Below are 25,391 nucleotides of genomic sequence, written 5' to 3' on the forward strand. Positions count from 1 at the left end.
TTTAAGAAAGGTCGCACACCAGATTTTACATTCCAATCTCTGTTTTTTAACATTTTAGATGTGCATCACGGTTTCACTATCGTTTACACTGATGGCTCCAAACAGGAGAATTTCCTTGGCTGTTCTGTAGTGTTCCCTGATCAAGTTACCCGGATTCACTCCCTGCTGAATATACCGCTTTTGCAGCGGAGCTCCACGCGATCCTGAAAGCACTGGAGCACATGAATCGTGTTCGGGGCGATCGATTTCTTCTCTGCTCCGATTGTCTTAGTGCCTTACAATCACTGCAGAACCTGTACCCGACTGAGGAGTTGGTCCAACTGATACATGACCAACTGTACTTGCTCCAACGGCGGGTAATGAAGTATCCTTCTGCTGCGTGCCTGGTCATGTTGGCACATGGGGCAATGAACAGGCCGATCGGACTGCCAAGGAGGCCTGCAGAGAGCAGGATGTGGTCCAGTGTCCTATTCCCTTGCAGTCAGTCATCGCTGCACTCCACAGGAAGTGCATGGAGTTGTGGGAGGACGAATGGCTGGCGGTGACGGCCAATAAACTGCGGTTGATAAAGTCAACCACTCGGCCGAGGCGTTCCTGCTGCCGGTTGCTCAGGCGCGAGGAGGTGGCCCTCACACGTCTTCGGATCGGGCACTGTCCTCTCACACGTCTTCGGATCGGGCACTGTCCTCTCACACACAGCTTTTTATTACGGCGGGAGGATCCACCGTTTTGTGATGCTTGTGGTGTGCACATCTCTGTCCGGCACATTTTATCAGACTGCATTTTATACCGTGATGCACGGGCAGAAGCACAAGTTGATGGGGATCTGCTTTCTGTTTCAGTCAATGATGAGACGTGTGTGTGTCTAGGGTTTTTAAGCTTTGTGATTTGTCTGGACTCTGGCCTTAACTTTTAGGCTGGGGGTTTTAGTGTATTGCAGAGTGGCTGACTCCTCCCCTTTTTTCGTTGCGGTCAGCCAGCCCCTTACATCTGCTACATTGTTTTAGCTCCCTCTATCATTTTCTTCCTGTGTTGTCCATGTTTTACTGCTGACGCTCTGCTTCATCCCACGCTTTGGTGTGGGTGAGCACATGTTTATCAACGATTGTTACCCATGTTTTCTGTTCCGTTTTATATTCCTGTTCTGGGATTTTTCTTGACACCTGTCTCACTAAGTTACTGACGGGCGCTGAAAACCTTGCTGTCGTGCGCCCAAAACCCCTCTACTACTACTACCAACAACAACAACAAAAATAGCAAACAGTAATAAAAGAAAACAAGTTTCTGGCTGATGTAGTGAGGTAGAGATCGCAAGCGAGCAGGCCAAGAGATAGGGCAGCGGCAAGCGGGAGAGAGAACCCAGTCTGGAAATCCCTGAGCGGTTAAGCGTCCGGTCTGGGGTCTGCTAAAAAGTGTCACCAGCCTGTGAGAGAATGTCAGGGACGATATGTGAATACTTTAGATATTCGCCAAATATTTGTAAGATTAGTTTCAAACTGGCTACATCAATTCTGATTACATAATCGAACCCATTACAATACGACGGTTCCACTGCAATTTTCACCATCCCATTAGGTCCAATATTATTAAAGTTATTAATATTCATATGTAAAAAGTATCTACAGTGAACTTGTTAACGATTGTACACAATTCATAAGCTAATGATATGCCAGCTAAAAGAGAATGAAGAGAATACTACTACGACTCTGTATCACATTTTAGTAAACAAAAGAGGAATTTGTTGTAAATAAAATATTTACTCTGAAAGTTTAGCATGTGAATGAACTGTTAATACTGTTGTACTTCATTATTTATGTACATTAATAAATTAGTTAGTAAGATAAGGTTGTAGTAACACTAGTTGAATGGAGTAGTATCACAGATTTATAGAGAAAATTTGTAGCATACATAGTAATCTAAAAATTATAAGTGCAACTATATTTAAATGTAATCTGAGCATTAATGGGATGTAAAACAATTAACAATTTTCATACTCAAATTTAATGCAAAATAGGTTTAAATTATGTAAATAATCATGGTGGCGGTATAGAAGATCTGATATGACTACAATGATAATCATGTGATGTAGTTGAAGTCAGAGAGAGCAGAGCACATGTCGGTAATTTCATTTGTTGTCCTTTTAATTTTGTGTGGTCTACAAGCCACCTGTGATAATGTAATTATAATTTTATTTCAGTGAAGCAGTTGTGATTCTTGAAATCAGCGCTTTAGTATGATCAGCTACATTGACTTTGTGTTGAGAGTTAAGTTATTTATGAAACTTCTGATAATATGCTTAGATTAACAAATGAGTGCACTGTGCAGCACCGCCGGCACAAAATAAACGTTACCAGTATATAATCACCTTACTCTAACTGCAATACTGTTTCAAAACATATCTAATTGTTGTGTGTAGTATTAGGATTCAGACACAATCATTTCAGATAACTTCTTACCGCCGGCAGGTATGGCCGAGCGGTTCTAGGCACCTGTGTCTGGAACCGCGGGACCGTTACCGTCTCAGGTTCGAATCCTGTCACGGGCATGGGTGTGTGTGATGACCTTACGTTACTTAGGTTTAAGTAGTTATAAGTTCTAGGTACTAATGTCCTTAGATGTTAAGCTCCATAGTGCTCAGAGCAATTAGAACCATTTTTCACCTCCTTACCTTTGATTTGAATAAATTCAGCATTAAACATACTTCTTCTGTCAAGGTAACTTTTTGTCCTAAAAGGCTGTCATCGAGTTAATATTCCATTTTTATATGTACACTCCTGGAAATGGAAAACAGAACACATTGACACCTGTGTGTCAGACCCACCATACTTGCTCCGGACACTGCGTGAGGGCTGTACAAGCAATGATCACACGCACGGCACAGCGGACACACCAGGAACCGCGGTGTTGGCCGTCGAATGGCGCTAGCTGCGCAGCATTTGTGCACTGTCGCCGTCAGTGTCAGCCAGTTTGCCGTGGCATACGGAGCTCCATCGCAGTCTTTAACACTGGTAGCATGCCGCGACAGCGTGGACGTGAACCGTATGTGTAGCTGACGGACTTTGAGCGAGGGCGTATAGTGGGCATGTGGGAGGCCGGGTGGACGTACCGCCGAATTGCTCAACACGTGGGGCGTGAGGTCTCCACAGTACATCGATGTTGTCGCCAGTGGTCGGCGGAAGGTGCACGTGCCCGTCGACCTGGGACCGGACCGCAGCGACGCACGGATGCACGCCAAGACTGTAGGATCCTACGCAGTGCCGTAGGGGACCGCACCGCCACTTCCCAGCAAATTAGGGACACTGTGCTCCTGGGGTATCGGCGAGGACCATTCGCAACCGTCTCCATGAAGTTGGGCTACGGTCCCGCACACCGTTAGGCCGTCTTCCGCTCACGCCCCAACATCGTGCAGCCCGCCTCCAGTGGTGTCGCGACAGGCGTGAATGGAGGGACGAATGGAGACGTGTCGTCTTCAGCGATGAGAGATCGCTTCTGCCTTGGTGCCAATGATGGTCGTATGCGTGTTTGGCGCCGTGCAGGTGAGCGCCACAATCAGGACTGCATACGACCGAGGCACACAGGGCCAACACCCGGCATCATGGTGTGGGGAGCGATCTCCTACACTGGCCGTACACCGCTGGTGATCGTCGAGGGAACACTGAATAGTGCACGGTACATCCAAACCGTCATCGAACCCATCGTTCTACCATTCCTAGACCGGCAAGGGAACTTGCTGTTCCAACAGGACAATGCACGTCCGCATGTATCCCCTGCCGCCCAACGTTCTCTAGAAGGTGTAAGTCAACTACCCTGGCCAGCAAGATCTCCGGATCTGTCCCTCATTGAGCATGTTTGGGACTGGATGAAGCGTCGTCTCACGCGGTCTGCACGTCCAGTACGAACGCTGGTCCAACTGAGGCGCCAGGTGGAAATGGCATGGCAAGCCGTTCCACAGGACTACATCCAGCATCTCTACGATCGTCTCCATGGGAGAATAGCAGCCTGCATTGCTGCGAAAGGTGGATATACACTGTACTAGTGCCGACATTGTGCATGCTCTGTTGCCTGTGTCTATGTGCCTGTGGTCCTGTCAGTGTGATCATGTGATGTATCTGACCCCAGGAATGTGTCAATAAAGTTTCCCCATTCCTGGGACAATGAATTCACGGTGTTCTTATTTCAATTTCCAGGAGTGTATTTTATTCTCAGTGATAGGCGGTTTAGTATCATTTGACCAACTTCTTAAACCTAGAACACCTAAGGGGAGTTGTTGAGGCTCATTACGTTACATTTTATAATAGCTATTAATAACTGTACTATAATTTTGTCATTTAGCGGTTTTTCTAGCATCTCGGTTTGCTCCTATAAATTATTAGACCTAAGGCTTGTATTCTTTTTAACACATGAAACTGATTTTTAAAAGCATTAATGCATTAACACCTGAGAAAAGTCTCTTAGACTCATTTCATAACTTTTTCATACCTTCGCTTCACTTATAATTCATCGTTGACTGTACATTTCTGCAGTGCAATGCTCCATTGTTGCATGATATCCGGTAGCTACAAACTATTAGTCTTACAAATTGTATAAGAACAAATTGACAGATGAAGAAATTCTCCAAGTATTGGGGGAATGTGATGATCTAAGCCATTTCAGCGATGAAGATTCAGACAACATTCCACATAATGAAGACAAATTCCGGAAAGAAGATTCAGAAGACGAAGGTGGTACCAAAAGTATTGACAGTACTGAAGGTATATTTCTTGTAAAGGATCTGTATGGAATGGAATTCCAAATGAGAAAACAAGAGTAAGCAAGCATTTACAACAATATACCAGTTTAACACAATGAAGCTCCCTCCTTTGAAAACAATTGTAACACTGAGAGACGAATTTGAACAATATATTACTTCTGATATTGTAGAGAGAATTGTACGGTTCATTGAAAGCGAGGCTGGATGAGCGAATAAGAGAAAGTACTTTCAAGCAGAGGGAGAAGATATAGTGTACAAATAAGAGCTCCGACCGATGTTTTGATAACACATGCTCTTCTAAATATTACACTGGGGCAGAAGTCTGTCGAGTTATTCTGTAAGTTTAATGAACAGCAGATATACAAACAGCAGAGACCTTAGTCATCAGTAATATCGTTCAATATTTACGTCTGCCAATGGTGTGGTAACTTTTAGAATCAGCGTATATAGAAATCACGTGGTTCTGAAGCGAAGAACAAGTCGAATCATGTTTGGAGCCTGTTTTCATCCGGATAGGAAGTTCCTAGAAAGTTGCTAGATGGAGACCGAAGAGGTGAAAATCTGAGATAGCAAGATCAGATGAATAAAGTTGGTGCGGAATGACTTCGCAGCCCTACTCTTGTATAGTGTTTTTTTGTCAGTCTGGCAGAATGCATGTGGATGTTATCGTGGAGTAACTTCACTTTACGCAGTCTTCTTGGTCGTTGTCCTCGGATTGCGTCTGCAAGACGTCTCAGTTGTTGCCAGTAATTGTCAGCAGTGATGGTAACACTTCGGGGAAGCAATTCGTAATACACCATACCGTTTCTCTTCCACCAGATGCATAAGATTATCTTTTGTGGATACAAGCAGGTCTTCGTACGGGGACTTGCTGCTTTGTTTGGGCTCAGCCATTCATTTCTTTTCCTTATGTTAGCATAAAGACGCCATTTCTTGTCACCAGTAACTGGACAGGATAGGAATGGTCGGGATTGTTCACGAACCAATAGATGGCGAGCAAGCAGAGATGCACATATGGCCACCAGCAGTTTTTTGTTTTTTTTGGTTTCGAGCATGCGGTAGCTGTATACCCGATTTGTTTTTTGTACACATTGCTGAAGACTTGTATCAGCTATATATCAAAAGGACAGAACTCGGACTTCAGATATCTGTTCTTCGTTGTATGGAAAATGTTGTACATCAGTCTCAAGACTTCAACGCTGAAAAAGAAAAAAAAAGAAACTATAGGAAAGACGAAGCGTTGTCAAATGTGCGATTCTCAAAAAGGAAGAATACACTAAATACCTTTTAGTAACTGAAGAACATAGGTATGCGCTGAGTATTCAACCTCTGTAGTAAAGTGAAACGATTGCTCTCCGTGAAAACAAGACACAGAAACAGAACTATCTGAGATATAAAATCAACATGATATACAAATTTGTAACTGATACAGTCGAATTTTTTCCAGGGTGTATTATCCAGTGAATTTTAGAAAAATAAGTAAAAATTTTCTTATTTTACCACATTAAATATTTCTGGAGTTTCCTGTAAAAAGGAGCTATAAGGCAAGATGGTGAATTTAAGTATTTGAAATCAAAGATGTTAAGAATATGTATCTCAATAATACCTAAAGTCAACATTTTAATATATTTAGGTTTTGTAATAACAAATAATTTATTTTGAAAATTAATAGTACTGTAGTCCTGAAAACATAAGAATAACAGTAAACTTGCGTAGTGGTCCTTCTATGATAAACTAATAGTGAATAAGATTTATAAGAGTAAGTAGTGCTGTTATACGTTTAATTTTAAATATAGCTGTAACATTGATGGACTCTTCACATAAAAATGGAATAAGATGTAATAATGCAGTTATTTGTTTATTACATCCTCTTCCATTTCAAATCTTGCTTTCATCAAACATCGTATATAAGCAAACATTGGTTTCTTCATCTTTGTATCCAAACAATCCTCGAACGTAATCTTCTTTCACAAATGTTACTGCTGCATGATTCACGCTTTCAAGTCTATGAGCGCATTATAGTACTACCAGTTGCATATTTCAGTTGAAAGTATTATTGTATCTTGACTACATTCTCTTTTGCCTTGGGCTTAGTAAATAAAATATTTGTTGAGACAACATCTGCAGATCTTTCAAGGGTTCAAAAGTGGAAGGACTGGTTCTATTCTCTACCATACCTGAAAGATATGGTAACGTAGATGTGACTTTGGTAATTTTCTTCAATTTTGATCATATTAGTCTGAAGTTCCTGTCGCCTTCCCTGAAAGAAAGTTCCTAGAAGAAAATATGTTTGTAACTTTCACTTGATAGACTCTGATTAACCATGAAGAAAATGAAATGATAACAAAATTTTTGTTTTGTCCTCCATAGACATCAGAAAATAAAAATCACTATTTTCACACTATAGAATTAATTTTGAAAGCGTGGTTCAGAAATTAGGCAACAGAATTGGAATGTTTTTTTGGTTACATTTCCATAAAACAGTGTATAAACGACGAACTGTCATTGGGTATGTGAACATTAAACAAGTACAATGAGAGAAGCCTTTTATAAAATGGACTGGTTACATTCGACTTCGAAACTGGTGAATTTTGAGGAAAGTCAAACTCAAGAACAAGATAAAAAGTGACTGTCTTTCTCTAAGGGACGAAATCATTCTTCATTGATTGGCATCTCTCTGTCTTCCTCTCATGCTGTGCATACTCTAATTAACAAACACCTGTTGGATCGCGTTTTAGCGTGTTTTGACATGCTGCTTTCAAACATAGTTATAACATTCTTCAAAGAACTTTAAATAAGTATCGTATTTCAAGATAAGCTTTTTGCAGTTTGGCCAAAAAGTATTTGGAGAATATTTGAAATAATATTTTGACGTTCAAGTTTGGATTTTATAAGTTATTTAAATTTGGTGTACTGCCAGAACTGTTATTCTTTTCACTAAGAGTCATGCTTTTTTTAAAATTTAACCGAAACACTTGATTCCAATGTATATGGATGGTTATCGTGACTGCGCCTTCTTATTTCAAACGTTCTATTTTTTCTCTTATTCTGTCGGACCCTCATTCTTGGTAACGACACTTGGGAAAGCTTGCAGAGACCTACACAGCTAATTTTAACCACAGATTCTTCTATAACTAACATATATTCCAATTTGTTGTTTGGAAAGGTCTTTGGGTTTTCGGTTTTCTTGTATATTTCTTACCTTTAGGTTTCATGGCCTGCCCTAAATAAGAATCTTGCATCTCCTTACCCTGTCCGTTAAAAATATTTCATATTATTTCTTTTAGATGACACTTTTCTGGCAACAATCGTTCACTGGCGAACACATATTCTTCATAAAGTTAACTCCATTACTGTTTTCATGTGTATGATCACTAGCTATCTTTCTCATAGCATCTGTCATCTTCAGACTATTACTGCAATCGAACTTTTTATTCTTATTTCCATTGATTTCCATCTTATATCATTGTATATAAAAGCACACTTACAGAGATTAACAAACAAATCCAGTACACAGGGTTCAGACAACTGCACATCAGACACAATAAATGTTGCCAATCACTAAACTGGTGAAATTCTGAAACCAGACTTGGACAGAATATTGTGTACAGTATGGCAGATCATTTAAAACGATTTCCCGAAAAATAAGCGGTAGGTCTGTATTCCGGGAAGCACCTGATTTATATTTATATTCATAGGACCTTATATTAATAAGACCTTGACCTGTATGGATAAATGACGATGGCGTCCTCTTGCGTAAAATATTCTGGAGGTAAAATAGTCCCCCATTCAGACCTCCGGGAGGGGACTACTGAGGAGGACGTTGTTATCAGGAGAAAGAAACCTAGCGTTCTACGGATCGGATCGTGGAATGCCAGATCGCTTAATCGGGCAGGTAGATTAGAAAATTTAAAAAGGGAAGTGGATAGGTTAGATATAGTGGGCTCTAGTGATGTTCAGTGGCAGGAGGAAAAAGACTTCTGGTCAAGTGAATACAGGGTTATAAATACAAAATCGAACAGGGGTAATGCAAGAGTAGATTTAATAATGAATAGGAATGAGGGTAAGCTACTACAAACAGCACAGTGAACGCATTATTCTGACCAAGATAAATACGAAGCCCACACCTACCACTACAGTACAAGTTTATATGAAAACTAGCTACGCAGATGACGAAGAGATTGATGAAATGTATAATGAGATAACACCAATATTCAGATAGTGAAGGGAGACGAAAATTTAATAGTCATGGGTGACTGGAACTCGACAACAGGTAAAGGAAGAGAAGGAAACGTAGTATGTGTATATGGAATGGGAGTAAGGGATGATACAGGAACCCGTCTGGTAGAATTTTGTACAAAGCATAACTTAATCATAGCTCACTTGGTTCAAGAATCATAAAAGAAGGTTGTATACATGGAAGAATCCTGGAGATACTGGAAGGTAACAAATAGATTACATAACGGTAAGACAGAGATTCAGAAACCAGCTTTTAAATTGTAAGATATTTCCAGGGGCAGATGTGGACCCTGACCACAATCTATTGGTTATGAACTGTAGATTAAAACTGAAGAAATTTCAAAAAGGTCGAAATTCAGGAGATGGAACCTGGATAAACTGAAAGAACCAGAGGTTGTAGAGAGCTTCAGGGAGAGCATTAGGGAACGATTGACAACAATGGGGGAAAGAAATACAGCAGAAAAATTATGGGTAGCTTTGAGAGATGAAATATTGAAGGTAGCAGAGGATCAAGTAGGTAAAAAGACGAGGGCTAATAGAAATCCTTGGGTAACAGAAGAGATATTGAATTTAAAAGCTGAAAGGAGAAAATATAAAAATTCAGTAAATGAAGCAGGCAAGAAGGAATACAAACGTCTCAAAAATGAAATCGACAGGAAGCGCAAAATGGCTAAGCAGGGATGGCTAGAGGACCAATGTAAGGATGTAGAGGCAAATATCACTAAGGGTAAGTTAGATACCTACTACAGGAAAATTAAAGAGACCTTTGGAGACAAGAGGACGACCTACGTGAATATCAAGAGCACAGATGTAAACCCAGTACTAAGCAAAGAAATGAAAGCAGAAAGATGGAAGGAGTACATAGAGGGTCTATACAAGGGCGATGTTCTTGAGGAGAACGTTATAGAAATTGAAGAGAATGTAGATGAAGATAAAATGGGAGATACGATACTGTGTAAAGAGTTTGACAGAGCACTGGAAGACCTGAGTCGTAACAAAGCCTCGGGAGTAGACAACATTCCATTAGAACTAATGACAGCCTTGGGAAAGCCAGGCTGCAAAATACTAACACGAATTCTTTACAGACGAATGAAAAAAACAGGTAGAAGCCGACCTCGGGGAAGATCAGTTTGGATTCCGCAGAAATGTTGGAACACGTGAGGCAGTACTGACCCTACGACTTATCTTAGATAATAGATTAATGTAAGGCAAACCTAAGTTTCTAGCATTTGTAGACTTAGAGAAAGCTTTTGACAATGTTGACTGGGTAACTCTCTTTAAAATTCTCAAGGTTGAAACGTCCCCTTAGAACAATTATACATGACGGTGCTTAATCTTACACACAATATTTTTCTAGCGCAACGCATTCTGACTTTCAATAATCTCTACAAAAGAATGGCCCTGACTAACATTAACCTATACCTTTCACAAATCACTTACCTCACAAAAGTCTTCGTTACTCGAACTACTGCAATACAGCGAGCGTCACTACTGCCAGCTAAATAAAAGATTCAAACTACGGAAGGCACTAACTACTGAAAGCCTAGTTACAAGGTGTCAGGTGTAAAATACGAGGAGCGAAAGACTATTTACAATTTGTACAGAAACCAGATGGCAGTTATAAGAGTCGAGGGGCAAGAAGGGTAAGGACTGGTTGGGAAGGGAGTGAGACAGGGTTGTAGCCTCTCCCCAATGTTATTCGATCTTTATATTGAGCAAGCAGTAAAGGAAACAAAAGAGAAATACAGAGTAGGTACTAAAATCCATGGAGAAGAAATAAAAACTTTGAGGTTCGCCGATGATATTGTAATTCTGTCAGAGAGAGCAAATGACCTGTAAGCTAAGTTGATGGGAATGGACAATGTCTTGAAAGAAGGATATAAGATGAACATCAACAATAGCAAAATGAGGATAATGGAATGTAGTCGAATTAAATCGGGTGATGCTGCCAGAAGTAGATTAGGAAATGAAACACTTAAAGTAGTAAATGAGTTTTGCTATTTGGGGAGCAAAATAACTGATGAGGGTCGAAGTAGAGAGGATATAAAATGTAGCCTGGGAATGGCACGGAAAGCGTTTCTGAAGAAGAGAAATCACCGAGTTTAGATTTAAATGTCAGGAAGTCGTTTCTGAAAGTATTTGTATGGAGTGAAGCCATGTATGGAAGTGAAACGTGGACGATAAATAGTTTGGACAAGAAGAGAATAGAAGCTTACGAAATGTGGTGCTACAGAAGAATGCTGAAGATTAGATGGGTAGATCACATAACTAATGAGGAGGTATTGAATAGAATTGGAGAGAAGAGAAATTTGTGGCACAGTTTGACTAGAAGAGGGGATCGGTTGGTAGGGCATATTCTGAGGCATCAAGAGATCACGAATTGAGTACTGGAGGGCAGCATGGAAGATAAAAGTCGTGGAGGGGGGACAAAGGGATGATACAGTAAACAGATTCAGAAGTATTTAGGGTGCAGTAGGTACTGGGAGTTGAAGCTTCCACAAGATAGTGTAGCATGGAGAGCTGCATCAAACCTGTCTCTGGACTGAAGACCACAACAACAACAAGACCTTGATTCACTAGCATAGATTGCAAATTTCATTGTTATCTTAGATAACAAATAAATATGTAAAAAAAATTCCTTTTAATCTCGCAACTCAGCGCAGGTGTTTACCACGATAAAATAACTTAGGTATTCAATGATTGAGGGCACTATGAACAGCACACAACAGCACACCTTTGTTAGCACAAGAGCCACTAAATTTATTAAATTGTTTTTGTTAGCAGCAAAGCAGTCCATCTGATAATTAATTTCACTTCATTTTGTCGCTAGAAACCAACTGGCTCTTTGCAATTAACTACCTGTCTTCAGAAGATAAAGCATCGCTTGTCAAAGCGAAGCTGCAGCAACTGTCTGCCTACTTCACTGTTCGCGCTACACGTGATGCCAGCTAACGTCCGCCAGGCATTCGTAGCAGGGTACAGCGCGATTCATCACTCTAGATCACTCGTTTCCCGTCCTCCACTGCCGACAGGCGTCGCTCTGTACGCCACCTCAAGCGCCGTTTTCAGTGACTATAGGAATAGGTCGCTTATGAGGAAATGTTTGACCATTGTGCCCTACCCACAGTCATTGTGAGAGCGTACGTACTAATAACACCATGGGACTCAGGAGTTATTCCTTCCACTGATTTCGTGTGAGTTTTTCCAACGACGGTCCTCAATGCTCCACAGTACCTATTCTTCAAAACACGAGGTCTGCGTTATCTTGGTTTAGCTATGGTTGTTCCTTTGCGTTCGCAATCACATCACCAACAGTTCATTTGGGCAGATATAGAAGTGTGGATATGTGACTGACAGATCTGTTACTTAGGTGAAATGCAACGACTAGTCCACATCCGAAGTCTCTGAGCTCTCTTGACTGATCCTTCTTTCTGCTTCCCTACTAACAACAGATACTCCCAGTCGCTTTAGTACCGGCGTGCCCACCTCTGGTGGTGCCCGGAATCTTTTGATCAGACATCCCTGGATAGGTGACACTGCGGAACTGGATTACTGCCTTTCCAGACGTTAATAAATATTTAAATAATGTGTACTGCACTCGATACAGGCTTCTGTACAACGTGAAGTTGTGCCGACATTCATCACGTTTCGTTAATTGCCACGACATGTCGTGCAGTCCCCTTTGCAGGCAGGCCTCTATCCTTACCCTGGCGGTATCGGCAATAGAGTGACAAAGCAGGAAGTCCCGACAACCGAGGTCGTCGAGTCAGGGCAACAGCTGGAGTCCTACGACCTCCGCTCTTCGGTCCAACCGCCATAAAGAACACGGGTCCGTAACAGGACAGATCCCACGTTGCGATTATCCCCACCTGCAATCCGTATCTGCGAGCGACGCAGAGTCTGCCGTGGGCCGGCCCGGCTGCAGCCGCCCTGCACGCAACTCTGCGGACCTTGCACGCACCCGGAACTCGGACACACCGACAACGCCTACGGACCGGTCTCACACCAGCAGTGTCAACCGGAGCTGCTCTCCAGAACATTAGATATTCAGCTCTAGGTGCGAACTCACCTTGCTCCTTCGTCGCTGTCACTAACACGCGGGAAAACTGCTGGACTTCTAAGGTTCGAAATCTGACGGTATTAATACCACATTAGTACACTACTGACCATTAAAATTAGTACATCACGACGATGACTTGCTACACACTCGAAATTTAACCGACAGGAAGAAGATTCTGTGATATGCAAATGATTAGCTTTTCAGAGCATTCACACAAGGTCGGCGCCAGAGGCGACACCTACAGCGTGCTGACATGAGGAAAGTTTCCAACCGATTTCTCATACACAAACAGCAGTTGACCGGCGTTGCCTGGTGAAACGTTGTTGTGATGCCTCGTGTAAGGAGGAGAAATGCGTACCATCACGTTTCCGACTTTGATAAAGGTCGGATTGTAGCTTATCGCGATTGAGGTTTATCGTATCGCGACATTGCTGCTCGCGTTGCTCGAGATCCAATGACTGTTAGCACAATATGGAAGCGGTGGGTTCAAGAGGTTAATACAGAATGCCGTGCTGGATCCCAACGGCCTCGTATCACTAGCAGTCGAGATGACAGGCATCTTATCCGCACGGCTGTAACGGATCGTGCAGCCACGTCTCGATCCCTGAGTCAAAAGATGGGGACGTTTGCAAGACAACAACCATCTGCACGAACATTTCGACGACGTATGCAGCAGCATGTACTATCAGCTCGGACCCCTTAGCTGTGGTTACCCTAGACGCTGCATCACAGGCAGGAGCGCCTGCGATGGTGTACTCAACGAAGAACCTGGGTGCACGGACAGCAAAACGTCATTTTTTTCCGATTAATCCAGTTTCTGTTTACAGCATCATGATGGTCGCATCCGTGTTTGGCGACATCGTTGTGAACGCACATTGGAAGCGTGTATTCGTCATCGGCATACTGGCGTATCACCTGGCGTGATGGTATGGGGTCCCATTGGTTACACGTCTCGGTCACCTCTTGTTCGCACTGACGGCACTTTGCAACAGTGGACGTCACATTTCAGATGTGTTACGATCCCTGGCTCTACCCTTCATTCGATGCCAGCGAAACCCTACATTTCAGCAGGATAATGCACGACCGCATGTTGCAGGTCCTCTATGCGCCTTTCTGGATACAGAAAATGATCGACTGCTGCCCTGCCCAGCACATTCTCCAGATCTCTCACTAATTGAAAACGTGTGGTCAATGGCGGCTGAGCAACCGGCTCGTCCCAATACGCCAGTCACTACTCTTGATGAATTGTGGTATCGTGTTGGAGCTTCATGGGCAGGTTCACCTGTGCATGCCATCCAAGCTCTGTTTGACTCAATGCCGTCATTACGCCCGGAGGTGGTTGTTCTGGGTACTCATTTGTCAGGATCTATGCATCCAAATTGCGTGAAAATGTAATCACATGTTAGTTCTAGTATAATGTATTTGACCCTTCAATACCCGTTTATCATCTGTGTTTCTTCTTGGTGTAGTAATTTTAATGGCTAATAGTGTATTAGACAAACGAAAAGTAGACGTGCTACCTTGTGACACCTTCTGTCTCGACCACAAAGTATTTCATTTAAAACTATGACGTCTTTTAATTTCTTATCCGTCATCTCAGATATAAAATTTTTGTCTAGGAATAGCACTTCAATGTGAACTGCAGTATCATAAGCAGCAGACTCTACCAGAATTCCAACTCTGCTAAATAATAATTGTAGTGATACAGTAGTTGCGAAATACCCCAGAGTACTTTGCCACCTACGCAAAATGTGGCACCTATATAATTAATGTAATGAGTGTTTTATAATATTTTAGCCTGCCGCAGTGGCCAAGCGGTTATAGGGACTACAGTCTGGGACCGCGCGACTGCTACGGTCGCTGCTTCGAATCCTGCCTCCAGCATGGATGTGTGTGGTGCCCTTAGGTTAGTTAGGTTTTAGTAGTTCTAAGTTCTAGGGGACTAATGACCTCAGCAGTTAAGTCCCATAGTGCGCAGAGCAAATTTTTTATAATATTTTAGTTTAATGTTTTATCGTTTTTTTTTCTCGTTGCTTGTAGGTACATCGCGGAGATCTGGTGAGCGTACTTGGCCCGTGTGCGAGTTAACCCGTTGTCGGGTATTGCAGCTAGATCGTCGACGGCCGTCCGCCTCAACAGACAGCCGCTGATATAATACATCTGTGTCGATCATTATTTTACAGTCTAGCAAAAGAATTACTATTTAATGTTACGTATATCTTCTAAAATGTGTTCTGTCTCTTCTAAGCCCCTACACTGTTATGAAACCTGTCAAGAACTTATACTATAAGGCCTAACATTGTATTTTTTTTTGAGAAAATGAACTTTTTTGATTCATCAGTCATCTGCCTGATGTGATGCAGTCCGCCACGAACTCCTCTCTCTCGCCAATCTCGTTATCTCAAAGCGATGCTTGCACCAAACGTCTTCAATAAATTGTTGGATGGTTTTCCATCTCTGTCTTACTCTAAAGGTTTTACTCTCCACAGTTCCCTCTAGTAGTGTAGAAGTTATATGCTGATGTCTTAAAATCTGTCCTATCATTCTGTCCCTTCTCCATGTCAGTGTTTTCCACATGTTCCTTTCTTCTCCAATTCTGAGGAGGGAGCTTCCTCATTACCTACGTCATCAGTCCAGCCAGTTCTCAACGTTGTTATGAAGCACGGTATCTCCAGCGCTTGGATCATCTCACATGTCTTAAAAAACTATTTAATTTCTGGAAGCAATAAAGTCAGAAGAATATCGACGACGAGTATTTAGAATGAATATTTTGTGTTTCAAGGACAGGAAAGAAAGAAGCTACAAACTGTTTGTCGATGAATCATTTACAGGCAGATAATGGAGAATATGTTCTCATGGTAAATTAACATTGGAGAATATTAGTTTCAAGTGTACCTGCTAGGGCAGAGACCAAAGTTTTACTGAGTGCGCTGAGTACCTGATTAAAAGAGAAATTCAGTAATTGAGTATTTCAAATATTTCTTAAAGTGACTTAGAAAAGAATACTTGTTTCTTCTTCGAATGAGCAGATACTCATTAATTTAACGAAATACAGCCAAATTGTGTCAACTATCAGACGAAGCTGTGGTGATGAGGCGACATCACAATTTTGTGCCATCATAAACCCCATAGTTTCTTCAGTCGTAGTCGAATGGCGGAATTATTATTTAGAGTAAAACAAGCATCTCTACGTCAGTACTAGTACATGGAGAGCCACACGACAGATTTAGAAGCAATAAACACGAGCGAACACATATATTCCATCTTTCTAGATTTAGAGAAGATGTGTGACACGGTACTACACCAATATGAATTATCTTGAAAATTTATGTCGTCTAGAAGACGTTTCTGTCTGTGAGAAAGCTTTATATGATATGAAATAGCTGATGTGAAAAGATAGGAAACATCAGATGTGTCCTAAGGAATTCTGACTGGAACACTAAGGTGTTCATTAAACATGAAAGATCTGTGATATTAGTAAAACAGCTCACTCACTATCCTCTGTTTGCTATTTCATTAGAGAAATATTGTTATGGATAAAAGATAGCAAATTCCAGACAAATTGCACTGTAATACAACTAAGTTATTGAACGTTCATTTTCATCGGTTGAAGGTAAGTACGAAAATTTTTGCCTAAACAATCGAGGGAACCATAATCATGCACAATAATGAACTTTTTAACGCATTTAAATATCTAACGAGATGATATGATATGGAAAAAAAGCATGTGTATTGCGCCTATTGAATGTTACTTCTCCATTATTTCGCGTCAGTTTGCTATTGCAACGATAAACTCTGTTGGGTGACTCACTGTAGTGAGTGAATGTGCAGATAAAATTATATACGTAATAACATATGATAGGTATAAGTGAAGGTAGACTGTATGACAGAAAAAAAGAGAATGAACGTAACTTTGCGACTACATGAGAAGGGTTTGAACGATTCAATCGATGAACTTGTCATGAACTAATGTTGCTATTTAGCGGATCGTAAATCCGTGGTAATTGTAGGAAAAATATGAGTGTTATGCTATACCATTCCTGCTTGGTTTTAAATGCTGATTGCCCATGAAAGTTTATCCAGGTATGTGTTACATAATCTGACCTCTAATTTTGTGGAATATCTAGATAGTGAATACTTACTTTGTACACCGATTTACACTGGGCTTGGGAAAAGAAAGTTGAATTTACATGAACCTGAATACTTCTAGCAAACGTCTTACTTCCTCTCTTCCTTCTGCTTTGTCCATTTCCTTCACACCCTTTCTTTGACCATATCTTCCTCTCCTCTCTCTGTTTCCACAGCCTTATCAAATTCCTTTTTCACCTGCCCACCACCCCTCTACACCTTTCAACCGCCTCATATATCTTCCCTTCCTCCTCTCTGTCAATTCCTCCTGCTTCACTCTGTCCATTCCCCCTGTATCCACTTCAAACTGTCCCCAGCCACACTCATTTGCACACATAGACCCAGCAGCACAGTAAATAAAGCAGGATGATCCTACTCCCATAATATGCCTGTCATGCAGGACCATCTGCATATCAGGCATGTCATGATCTATTTTTGCCCCTGACGTACAGACTGCCGTGGAAAGCAGGTCGAGAAAGCAGGTTGATACTACTCCAACACAATACACCTGTCACAAATGGCAGCCTACATGCTCGGGCAAGGAAAACCATTTCTTCCCCCTGACATGTAGGCTGCCCTGCAAAGGTGGTTGATCTGGCAGGCTGATATTGTTCCTACACAAGCGACTGGCACCGAAGTTGATTTGAAAGAACGTTTGAGTGTAAATGCATACATTTACCTCCAAAGACAGTCAAACCAAAATACTGCATATAAGGTTAAAGTTCAGAAAGCACCTGACTCACAGCTTTCAAAATGGGAGAGAAATGAACAAATAAAAAAAAGTCAATCCAAATCGTAAAATGATGAGAAAGATTCATTAACGAGGATTGCGACGGAAGTGAATGTTCTACCAGTGGGAGGAACTAAAAAGAAAAAAAGTGATAATTCTGCACTAAGTATCAGATTCGGCCATCCTCACAATAACACAAAGATTCAACGTCCACATGGAAAACATGTCTCCAAGTCCTGAAATATTAAGCCCAATTGTATACCTTCAGTTTCACAGCAGGAATAAAAAAATCATTATGTAAGAACTACATGATTTTCATGAACGAGCCTCGTATAAGCATTACAAATGCGCTCACAAGGCACAAGTATGTCTTATCTCATTGCAAAGCTGAAAAACACTGACCTGTGCAACTGGACTCGTAACACAAACCTCTACTATGCTTAGCAAATACACAAGAGAACGTACTTCAACGACATCCACCAGCATTCTCAACAAGGCAGGCTGTGAGTTGATCGGCCGGTACTGCCGGAATTCAACGAATAACTTCAGAATTATAAAGACAGGTAAGTTGTTCAGAATAGATTATAGGTACAGAATTGCATTTCTGCACTAAGCTGCAGCAACTAGTACAAAAATAACTGAATAGCAGCAATAGCAAATTAAATATTGAAAGTGGCAATCTAACAGCCAACTTTCAATGCATAGTGGAAGAACAAGAAGGTTAGTAAGCATGGTAAGTGATTTTTCTTAGATAAGACAAACGAAAACAGAAATCAAGATGGATTTTGGGGGTTGCAGGAGATTGGGGGAGGGGGGGGGGGGCGGTACGATAAATAATAGCTATATTTAAGGTGGCTACTAGCGTGGCTTATAAGGATACACTGTAGAACATTTACCCTTTTGTTGTTCAGTGGATCATCTTGAATTACTATCAACAATTACTCGTAGATAAATTAACGGAAAAGATGGATAGTTGTGAATTCAAGATGGTAATTACATGAACGAGATGATAGTTACAAAGTCTTACTATTACTGTGGCGTGCAAGTAATATTTTACTGGTAGCACAGGGAGCTAGTGGGTAAGACATATAGCTGAATTAGTTTCTCTAAATTACATGAGGCAAAAGCTTGGATAGGTCGACCAAACATGAGTACGAAACAGAAGTGTTATCCGGTGTGAGGGTGGGCTTCATTCACAATTATCCTTACGTCAACAGTACATTACTAAACCACTTTCCATGAACTTGCTGTTTAGAGGAGATGCAAAAAGGAGAAAGACTAGGTATTAAAGACCCATAGATAAAGAGATCAATAAACATGGAGCACAGGCGTTTCCCTTTGAGGGTAGCTGCCTACCTAAGAATATCCAGCTTATTTTGGAACTGCATTTTTGTTCTCTTCCAACATTGATTTCCTTGACTGTGTTACGTGTGTCATGCCACGTATTGTGCGTTTAAGATATTGTCCCATGTAATCGACAGAGAAAAAATACAACCGATTTCATAAGCTACTCAAAGACCCATTAAGTTTTCAATATCATAAGTATGATTTGGAAAGTACCCCGCCCAAATAGACGACTAGTAGTTCTGAAGATTTACAACACAGAGCTGCTGGGTGTCTTTGCGTGTAATAATAGCTTGACTGGTGCATAGTTACCAAATAAAACTTTTCTGCGCTATCACGTAGTAATTATTAATATTGAGATCGATTTACTTCTCTCTGTATTCTTTGTTTCGTAAGATGCATTTGCAGCCACGAAACAATAGCAGTTCAACAAACAAGTTGGCTCACAGTTCATAAAAACATCAACATCGTTAGATTCACCGTAATATAAATTCAGCATGAAAGTGTTCCTCCCAATTTACACAGAAGATAATGTTAATAATGCAGAATTATCGTTCATGAACAACTGGTATTTCGTCATCATCATACACGGAAAAACTTAGTTTCTCATAACAGTTATGCGCTTTAAAATGTGTGTTTTATGTTTAAGGTTCCAAATAAAGGGAGTTTTTGTTTCACTGGCTTGTTTATTTTGGACCGGATTTCGTAGTATTAGACGATTGTCAGGAAAGAATTGAACGACGTCCACAACAGAGAGTAGTACGTAGGAAACCAAACATCTGATGCAAAGGTTATATCAACACATGTCTTTAATAGTGACATTAGGTGTCTTGTTTTTATACATCCTCTGCAGTTACAGCTATTACCGAAATCGTCGTATTAGAAGGACCTCTCAACTCTAACAACTATAATACATTATTTTATGTAAGAGTCAGCCCAGTACGTATATAAATCAACAGCACAGATGAAAGAGACTTACTGTAATAGTGGTGTACAGTGAATTACTTACGTGCCATGAAGCAACTGGCAGTTTTTCAATGGTGCCGCAATGGGATTTGAATTTTCTGGCAGCATTTCCAACGACGGCGCTTGCGCCTGTAAAGAGCACAGCTATCTATGCACTGCCTGTGGTGTAAGGATGCGCCTCGCAGTTGTTAAGTCTTAGGCCAGAGGATGCTGGACTGGCTCTAGTACTTCTTTCGGGACGTAACTGTTACTTTTCGCTACAATACATAAAAATGCTTTCAAAACTCCGTATTTTGAGTCATAATGCTGGGTCATGGCATGTAGAAAATTACGCCTTTTCGATGTCCTACCATAGCCGTTGTTCGTTTATGTACTGCCGGACACACTGAATAGGTACTGATCATTTACACACATTTTTTCAAGAAATACTGCAACTGTATGTAAGTTACTGATGTCCTATTACCTTCCACTTTATGCAGCAGAAGCGCAACCGACACGGGCGAAAATGCCGTACAGAGCAGTGCAGATACCTGAATGTCTCTCGCAGTATGATCTTGTAGACTCCCCTCCGTTCAGTGAGCGAGAAAAACTAAACAGATTTTACTTATATACTCGGTGAGTGACATAACTTGACATTGGCTGACGTAATTAATTCTGGAGTTATAATTCAAAATGTACCACACTGTAAATGGCGCTTGAAATTTAAGCAAGGCAAAATCCGTAGAGCCGACCCTGGCTGGATGGCACAGCAGTGAGCGAGGGCGCCTGTTTTACCTGGAGCTCGACTGGAGAGAGTTTTCAAGTGTGGTGCGTCCCGATGATGTACGCAGTTATGTACACACACCTAAAAAGAAGAGTTTTGGATCACCTCAGTTCCGAGTGCTCCGGAACCTGTACTGCAATAGAGATCAACACAAACATCAATTTCGCCCTATTTACTGCTCACGACAACCACACATTGCATGTGGCACCATAATACATCGAAACCTTCAGAGGTGGTGGTCCAGACTGCCGTACACACCGCTATCTCTAATACCCAGTGGCACGTCTTCTTGCATTGATGCGTGCCTGTATTCGTCGTGGCATACTATCCACAAGTTTATCAAGCCACTATTGGTCCAGATTGTCCCACTCCTCAACGGCGATTCGGCGTACATCTCTCAGAGTGGTTGGTGGGTCACGTCGTCCATAAACAGCCCTTTTCGATCTATCCGAGCCATGTTCGATAGGGTTCATGTCTGGAGAATGCTGACTACTCCAGTCGAGCGATGTCGTTATCCTAAAGGAAGTCGTTCACAAGATGTGCACGATGGGGACGATAATTTTCGTCGTCCATGAAGACGAATGCCTCGTCAATATGCTGTCGATATGCTTGCTCTATCCGTTGGATGATGGCATTCAAAACAGCAGGGAATATCCACATTGCTTCACTCGCTGGACATGTGTCTAAGGCGTCCAACCTGACCGGGTTGCCTCCAAACACGTCTCCAACGATTGTCTGGTTGAAGGTATATGCGACGCTCATCGGCGAAGAGAATTTAATGCCAATCCTGAGCAGTCCTTTCGGCATCTTGTTGGGCCCATCTGTATCGGACTGCATGGTGTCGTGGTTGCAAGACGTGAAGTTGTGCATCATACTGCCTACTGCGCACAGTTTTAGTCGTAACACGACGTCCTGTGGCTGCACGAAAAGCATTATTCAACATGGTGGTGCACAGTTTGAATCGTAACACAAAGTCCTGTGGCTGCACGAAAAGCATTATTCAACATGGTGGCGTTGCTGTGAGGGTTCCTCCGAGCCATAATCCGCATGTAGCGGTTATCCACTGCTGTAGTAGCCGTTGGGCGGCCTGAGCGAGTCATGTCGTCGACAGTTCCTGTCTCTCTCTTTTCCCTCCATGTCTGAACAACATTGCTTTGGTTCACTCCGAGACACCTGGACACTTCCCTTGTTGGGGGCGATGGAACTGCGGTTTGGTCTGTCTAGGCATGGTTGAACTACAGACAACCAGAGCCGTGCACCTCCTTCCTGGTGGAAAGACTGGATCTGATCGGTTGTCGGATCCCTTACGCGTAACGGGCGCTGCTCATGTATGGTCGTTTACATCTTTGGGCGGGTTTAGTGACATCTCTGAGCAGGCAAAGGGACTGTGCCTGTGATACAATATCCACAGTCCTTGCCTATCTTCAGGGGTTTTGGGAATGAGATGTAAAATTTGTTTTTTATATATGTGTATTCCGTGAGAGAGGCTGCCACCCGTCATGCGATAGTTACTACCAAAGAGACTTTCGAATGTTTCTGAGGCAGTTCTGTTACTAGAATCATTCTTGTTGAACATAAAGCCTAAGTTAGCTAAAACCATTCTCTGGGTTATATGTTAATGCTTGGCGTGTTCTAATTTGAACAATTGTTTTTGTGTATGGCGCCTGGTATTTGCTGTGGATTTATCAAACATTGTGCTTAGCAAATACCGTGAAACCTTGTACACATATTCAACCCGGTCTTACCACTCCCCTACTGCTCCATTTTCATAAACACGTCTCCTGATTGGTTTCATGTGGCCAGCCATGAGTTCCTCTGTCATTCTAACCTTTTCATCTCACAATGGTTTCACACGGCAATCGGATTTTTGTAATCTTTTATGTTTGCGGTACGTGAACTACAGAACTCAAACATAGTCTCCCAAAGCAGTTCAATGCAACTCTCATAAATTTCCGAGAAAATCGACTTTTAAGTATTCCGACCATGTCTAATATACAAAATATTTAGTAGATGATTTCCGTCGAGTACTGTGACTGTAGTAGAGTGCTCGCTGGTTGTGTGACGGGCCTTGGTTCGAATCCTGGTGCAATCATATTTATAACAAAAGAGCATATTGTATGAGCATTTACGGGAAGCGTTAACAACAAAAAGATAGAAACAAATTTAATTTGTAATCTTTTTACTTATACAACCTTGATTGACCATCTTTTATATAGGATCGGGAATTAACAATTTTTGTTTGCAATGAAAACTGGATTCTTGTGTGGAATACATAAATAAGAAAACATGTGTTTTACATAAAAATAACATTACCAGTTGCGATAATTAGAACTTATTTGATAAATTTTATGTTTGTATGACGTACGTATTCGAAATGATAGAGAAACCGAAAAAACAATGACTGAAACGAGACGCGATCTACCAATTACCGGTCTCGTGCCCCGTAATGTGTTCTACATGCAAAAATACTCGAAGAACATGCAGCTATGTTTAAAAATTTGATGCGCATGAACTGAACTCAGCCCCCCCCCCCGTTCCACACATACACACACACACACACACACACACACACACACACACACACAAACATACACACACACTTACATACACAGCGAGCTAGTACTAATACGGGACCACACTGAGCGTTGAAAAGTTCTTATTTTAGCATATTAAACTTTGCTGGCATACTTCAGAGACGATTTCTCGAGATTTTTTAAGAGTAGCATCCAACTGCTCTGGAAGGAGTATATTTGAGTTCTGAACTTCACGTACCAGAAACGTATAAAATTACGAAAATGCGAATACTGTGTGGTACCCTAGCAGAGTAGCACTTCCACACTATGACTTCACTTATTTGTCTGATGTATTTCAATCTTCGTTTTCCCCTGCACTTTTCAACTCCACAGGCAGCATCTCGTACAGTGGGAATTATTCTCTGATGTCTCAGTTTCTGTGGAAAACTGCGTCATTCCTTACCTTACGAATCTATAACTACTTATACTGACTTAGCAAAGTGTAAACTTGTCATAGACGCAGGGCCATAGCAGCTACACACTCTGCTCATGAACGTAGCTGGAGATTAGACACGACAGACTCCAGTTTTTCTGAGGCCACGTGATAGATACAAACTCAACACATAAGTACAGTCTGTCGCCAAAAAAGATAAAAAAAATTACTAGAAGCATTCGAGGTAATTAAGCAGTTAGCTCCAATGTCATTCTGTGTGTGTTGCTATTATCTCTGTTTCCTTTGCCTCGTTTTGTATTGTTCGCTTTGTCTTATGAATAGTAGTCATTCACTTCCTGAGAATGCCAAACAATATTGAAATACAGTTCTAAATGAGCACATTAATACAACCAAAACACAGATTCTATATTTTTCAAATCAGAAATTGGTTCACGAAGAAGTGATGGGAAGGAAACGTGTTTCATGAGTTTTGACTTCGTAGCACTAAACAAATCTTGCTCAACTTTCGGTAATTGGAAAGAAATTCAGGTAGTAAAGGCACAAATAAAAAAGAAAAGTATGTTTCTTGTAGATGTTTATTATTATTTTTTTAATTTTTTTTGTATTTCTGCTATTTAGGGAAGAAGTGGTCTGTTCCAGAAGTAGACATTTCAGCCCAGCAGAGCAGCCTTAGCTTGGAGATGGGCGGCGGCGGCGAGAGCACCATGGGCGGCGTAGGCACCGGGGGCGGCGTAAGCCACGGGAGCAGGAGCAGCGTATGCTACGGCGGGGGCGGTGTAAGCGTGGGCGGCGTGGGCGGCCAGGGCGGCGGCTCCGTTGATGACGGCGTCACGGGCCTGAGTCTGGGCGACGGCGGTCAGGTGGGCGGCCCTGGTGGCGGCGACGGCAGGGGTGTCCAGCAGGTAGCCGTCAGAGCGCACGGCGACGGGGGCGGGGCCGTAGGCGGCGTAGCCGGCGTGCACGGGGGCGGCCACCACCGCGGGGGCGGCGTACGCGGCGGGGGCGACGACTGCGGCGGGGGCGGCGCCCAGGTAGCCGGGCTTAGCCACGGCGACGGCCAGGATGGCGCTCAGGACGATCTGCAATTCACAAAGTTATCATAAAGCAATGTTCTCGACTAACACCATACCATAGAAATACTGAAATACTACACAAACAAGCTTGTTGTTTGCTATAGTACTGAAGAAAAATAAAGCAGCAGTAGTACGTACCAGGGTGTTCATGGCTGAGGGAGTTGTTGTTGTTGCTGCTGCTGCTGCTGCCGAAATGTGCCTTGCCAGTGGTCACGGCCGCTATTTATACCGAACAGTGCGGCAGTGTGTGTAGGGAGTGAAAGCTACACAGCCTCCTGATTCTAACCTTGTACTTGGTTCTCCCTCGGGCGTTGTCTTTTTAAATGTGATTGATCTCCGAAACTGCTCTTTGTGTTTGCGGTTTTACTGAG

General features: G+C 42.1%; 3 protein-coding genes across 3 annotated transcripts in view; 2 read left to right on the forward strand and 1 right to left on the reverse strand.

Moving 5' to 3' along the window:
- Positions 1–25,391, forward strand: part of LOC126355515 (cuticle protein 16.5-like) — a 260,085-nt gene that overhangs the window by 115,998 nt on the left and 118,696 nt on the right. The gene's annotated exons all lie outside the window — the stretch shown is intronic.
- LOC126355506 (cuticle protein 16.5-like) overlaps positions 1–25,391 on the forward strand; it is a 195,810-nt gene that overhangs the window by 97,314 nt on the left and 73,105 nt on the right. The gene's annotated exons all lie outside the window — the stretch shown is intronic.
- Positions 24,505–25,224, reverse strand: LOC126355512 (cuticle protein 16.5-like). Its single transcript, XM_050005852.1, has 2 exons — positions 25,159–25,224; positions 24,505–25,026 (listed from the first exon to the last, which is right to left on the reverse strand). Exons 1-2 carry the CDS (start codon positions 25,168–25,170, stop codon positions 24,598–24,600), a joined length of 441 nt encoding a protein of 146 aa, XP_049861809.1. The 5' UTR covers positions 25,171–25,224; the 3' UTR covers positions 24,505–24,597.

Source organism: Schistocerca gregaria, chromosome 3 (assembly GCF_023897955.1).
Source record: "Schistocerca gregaria isolate iqSchGreg1 chromosome 3, iqSchGreg1.2, whole genome shotgun sequence".
NCBI classification, from domain to species: Eukaryota; Metazoa; Arthropoda; class Insecta; order Orthoptera; family Acrididae; genus Schistocerca; species Schistocerca gregaria.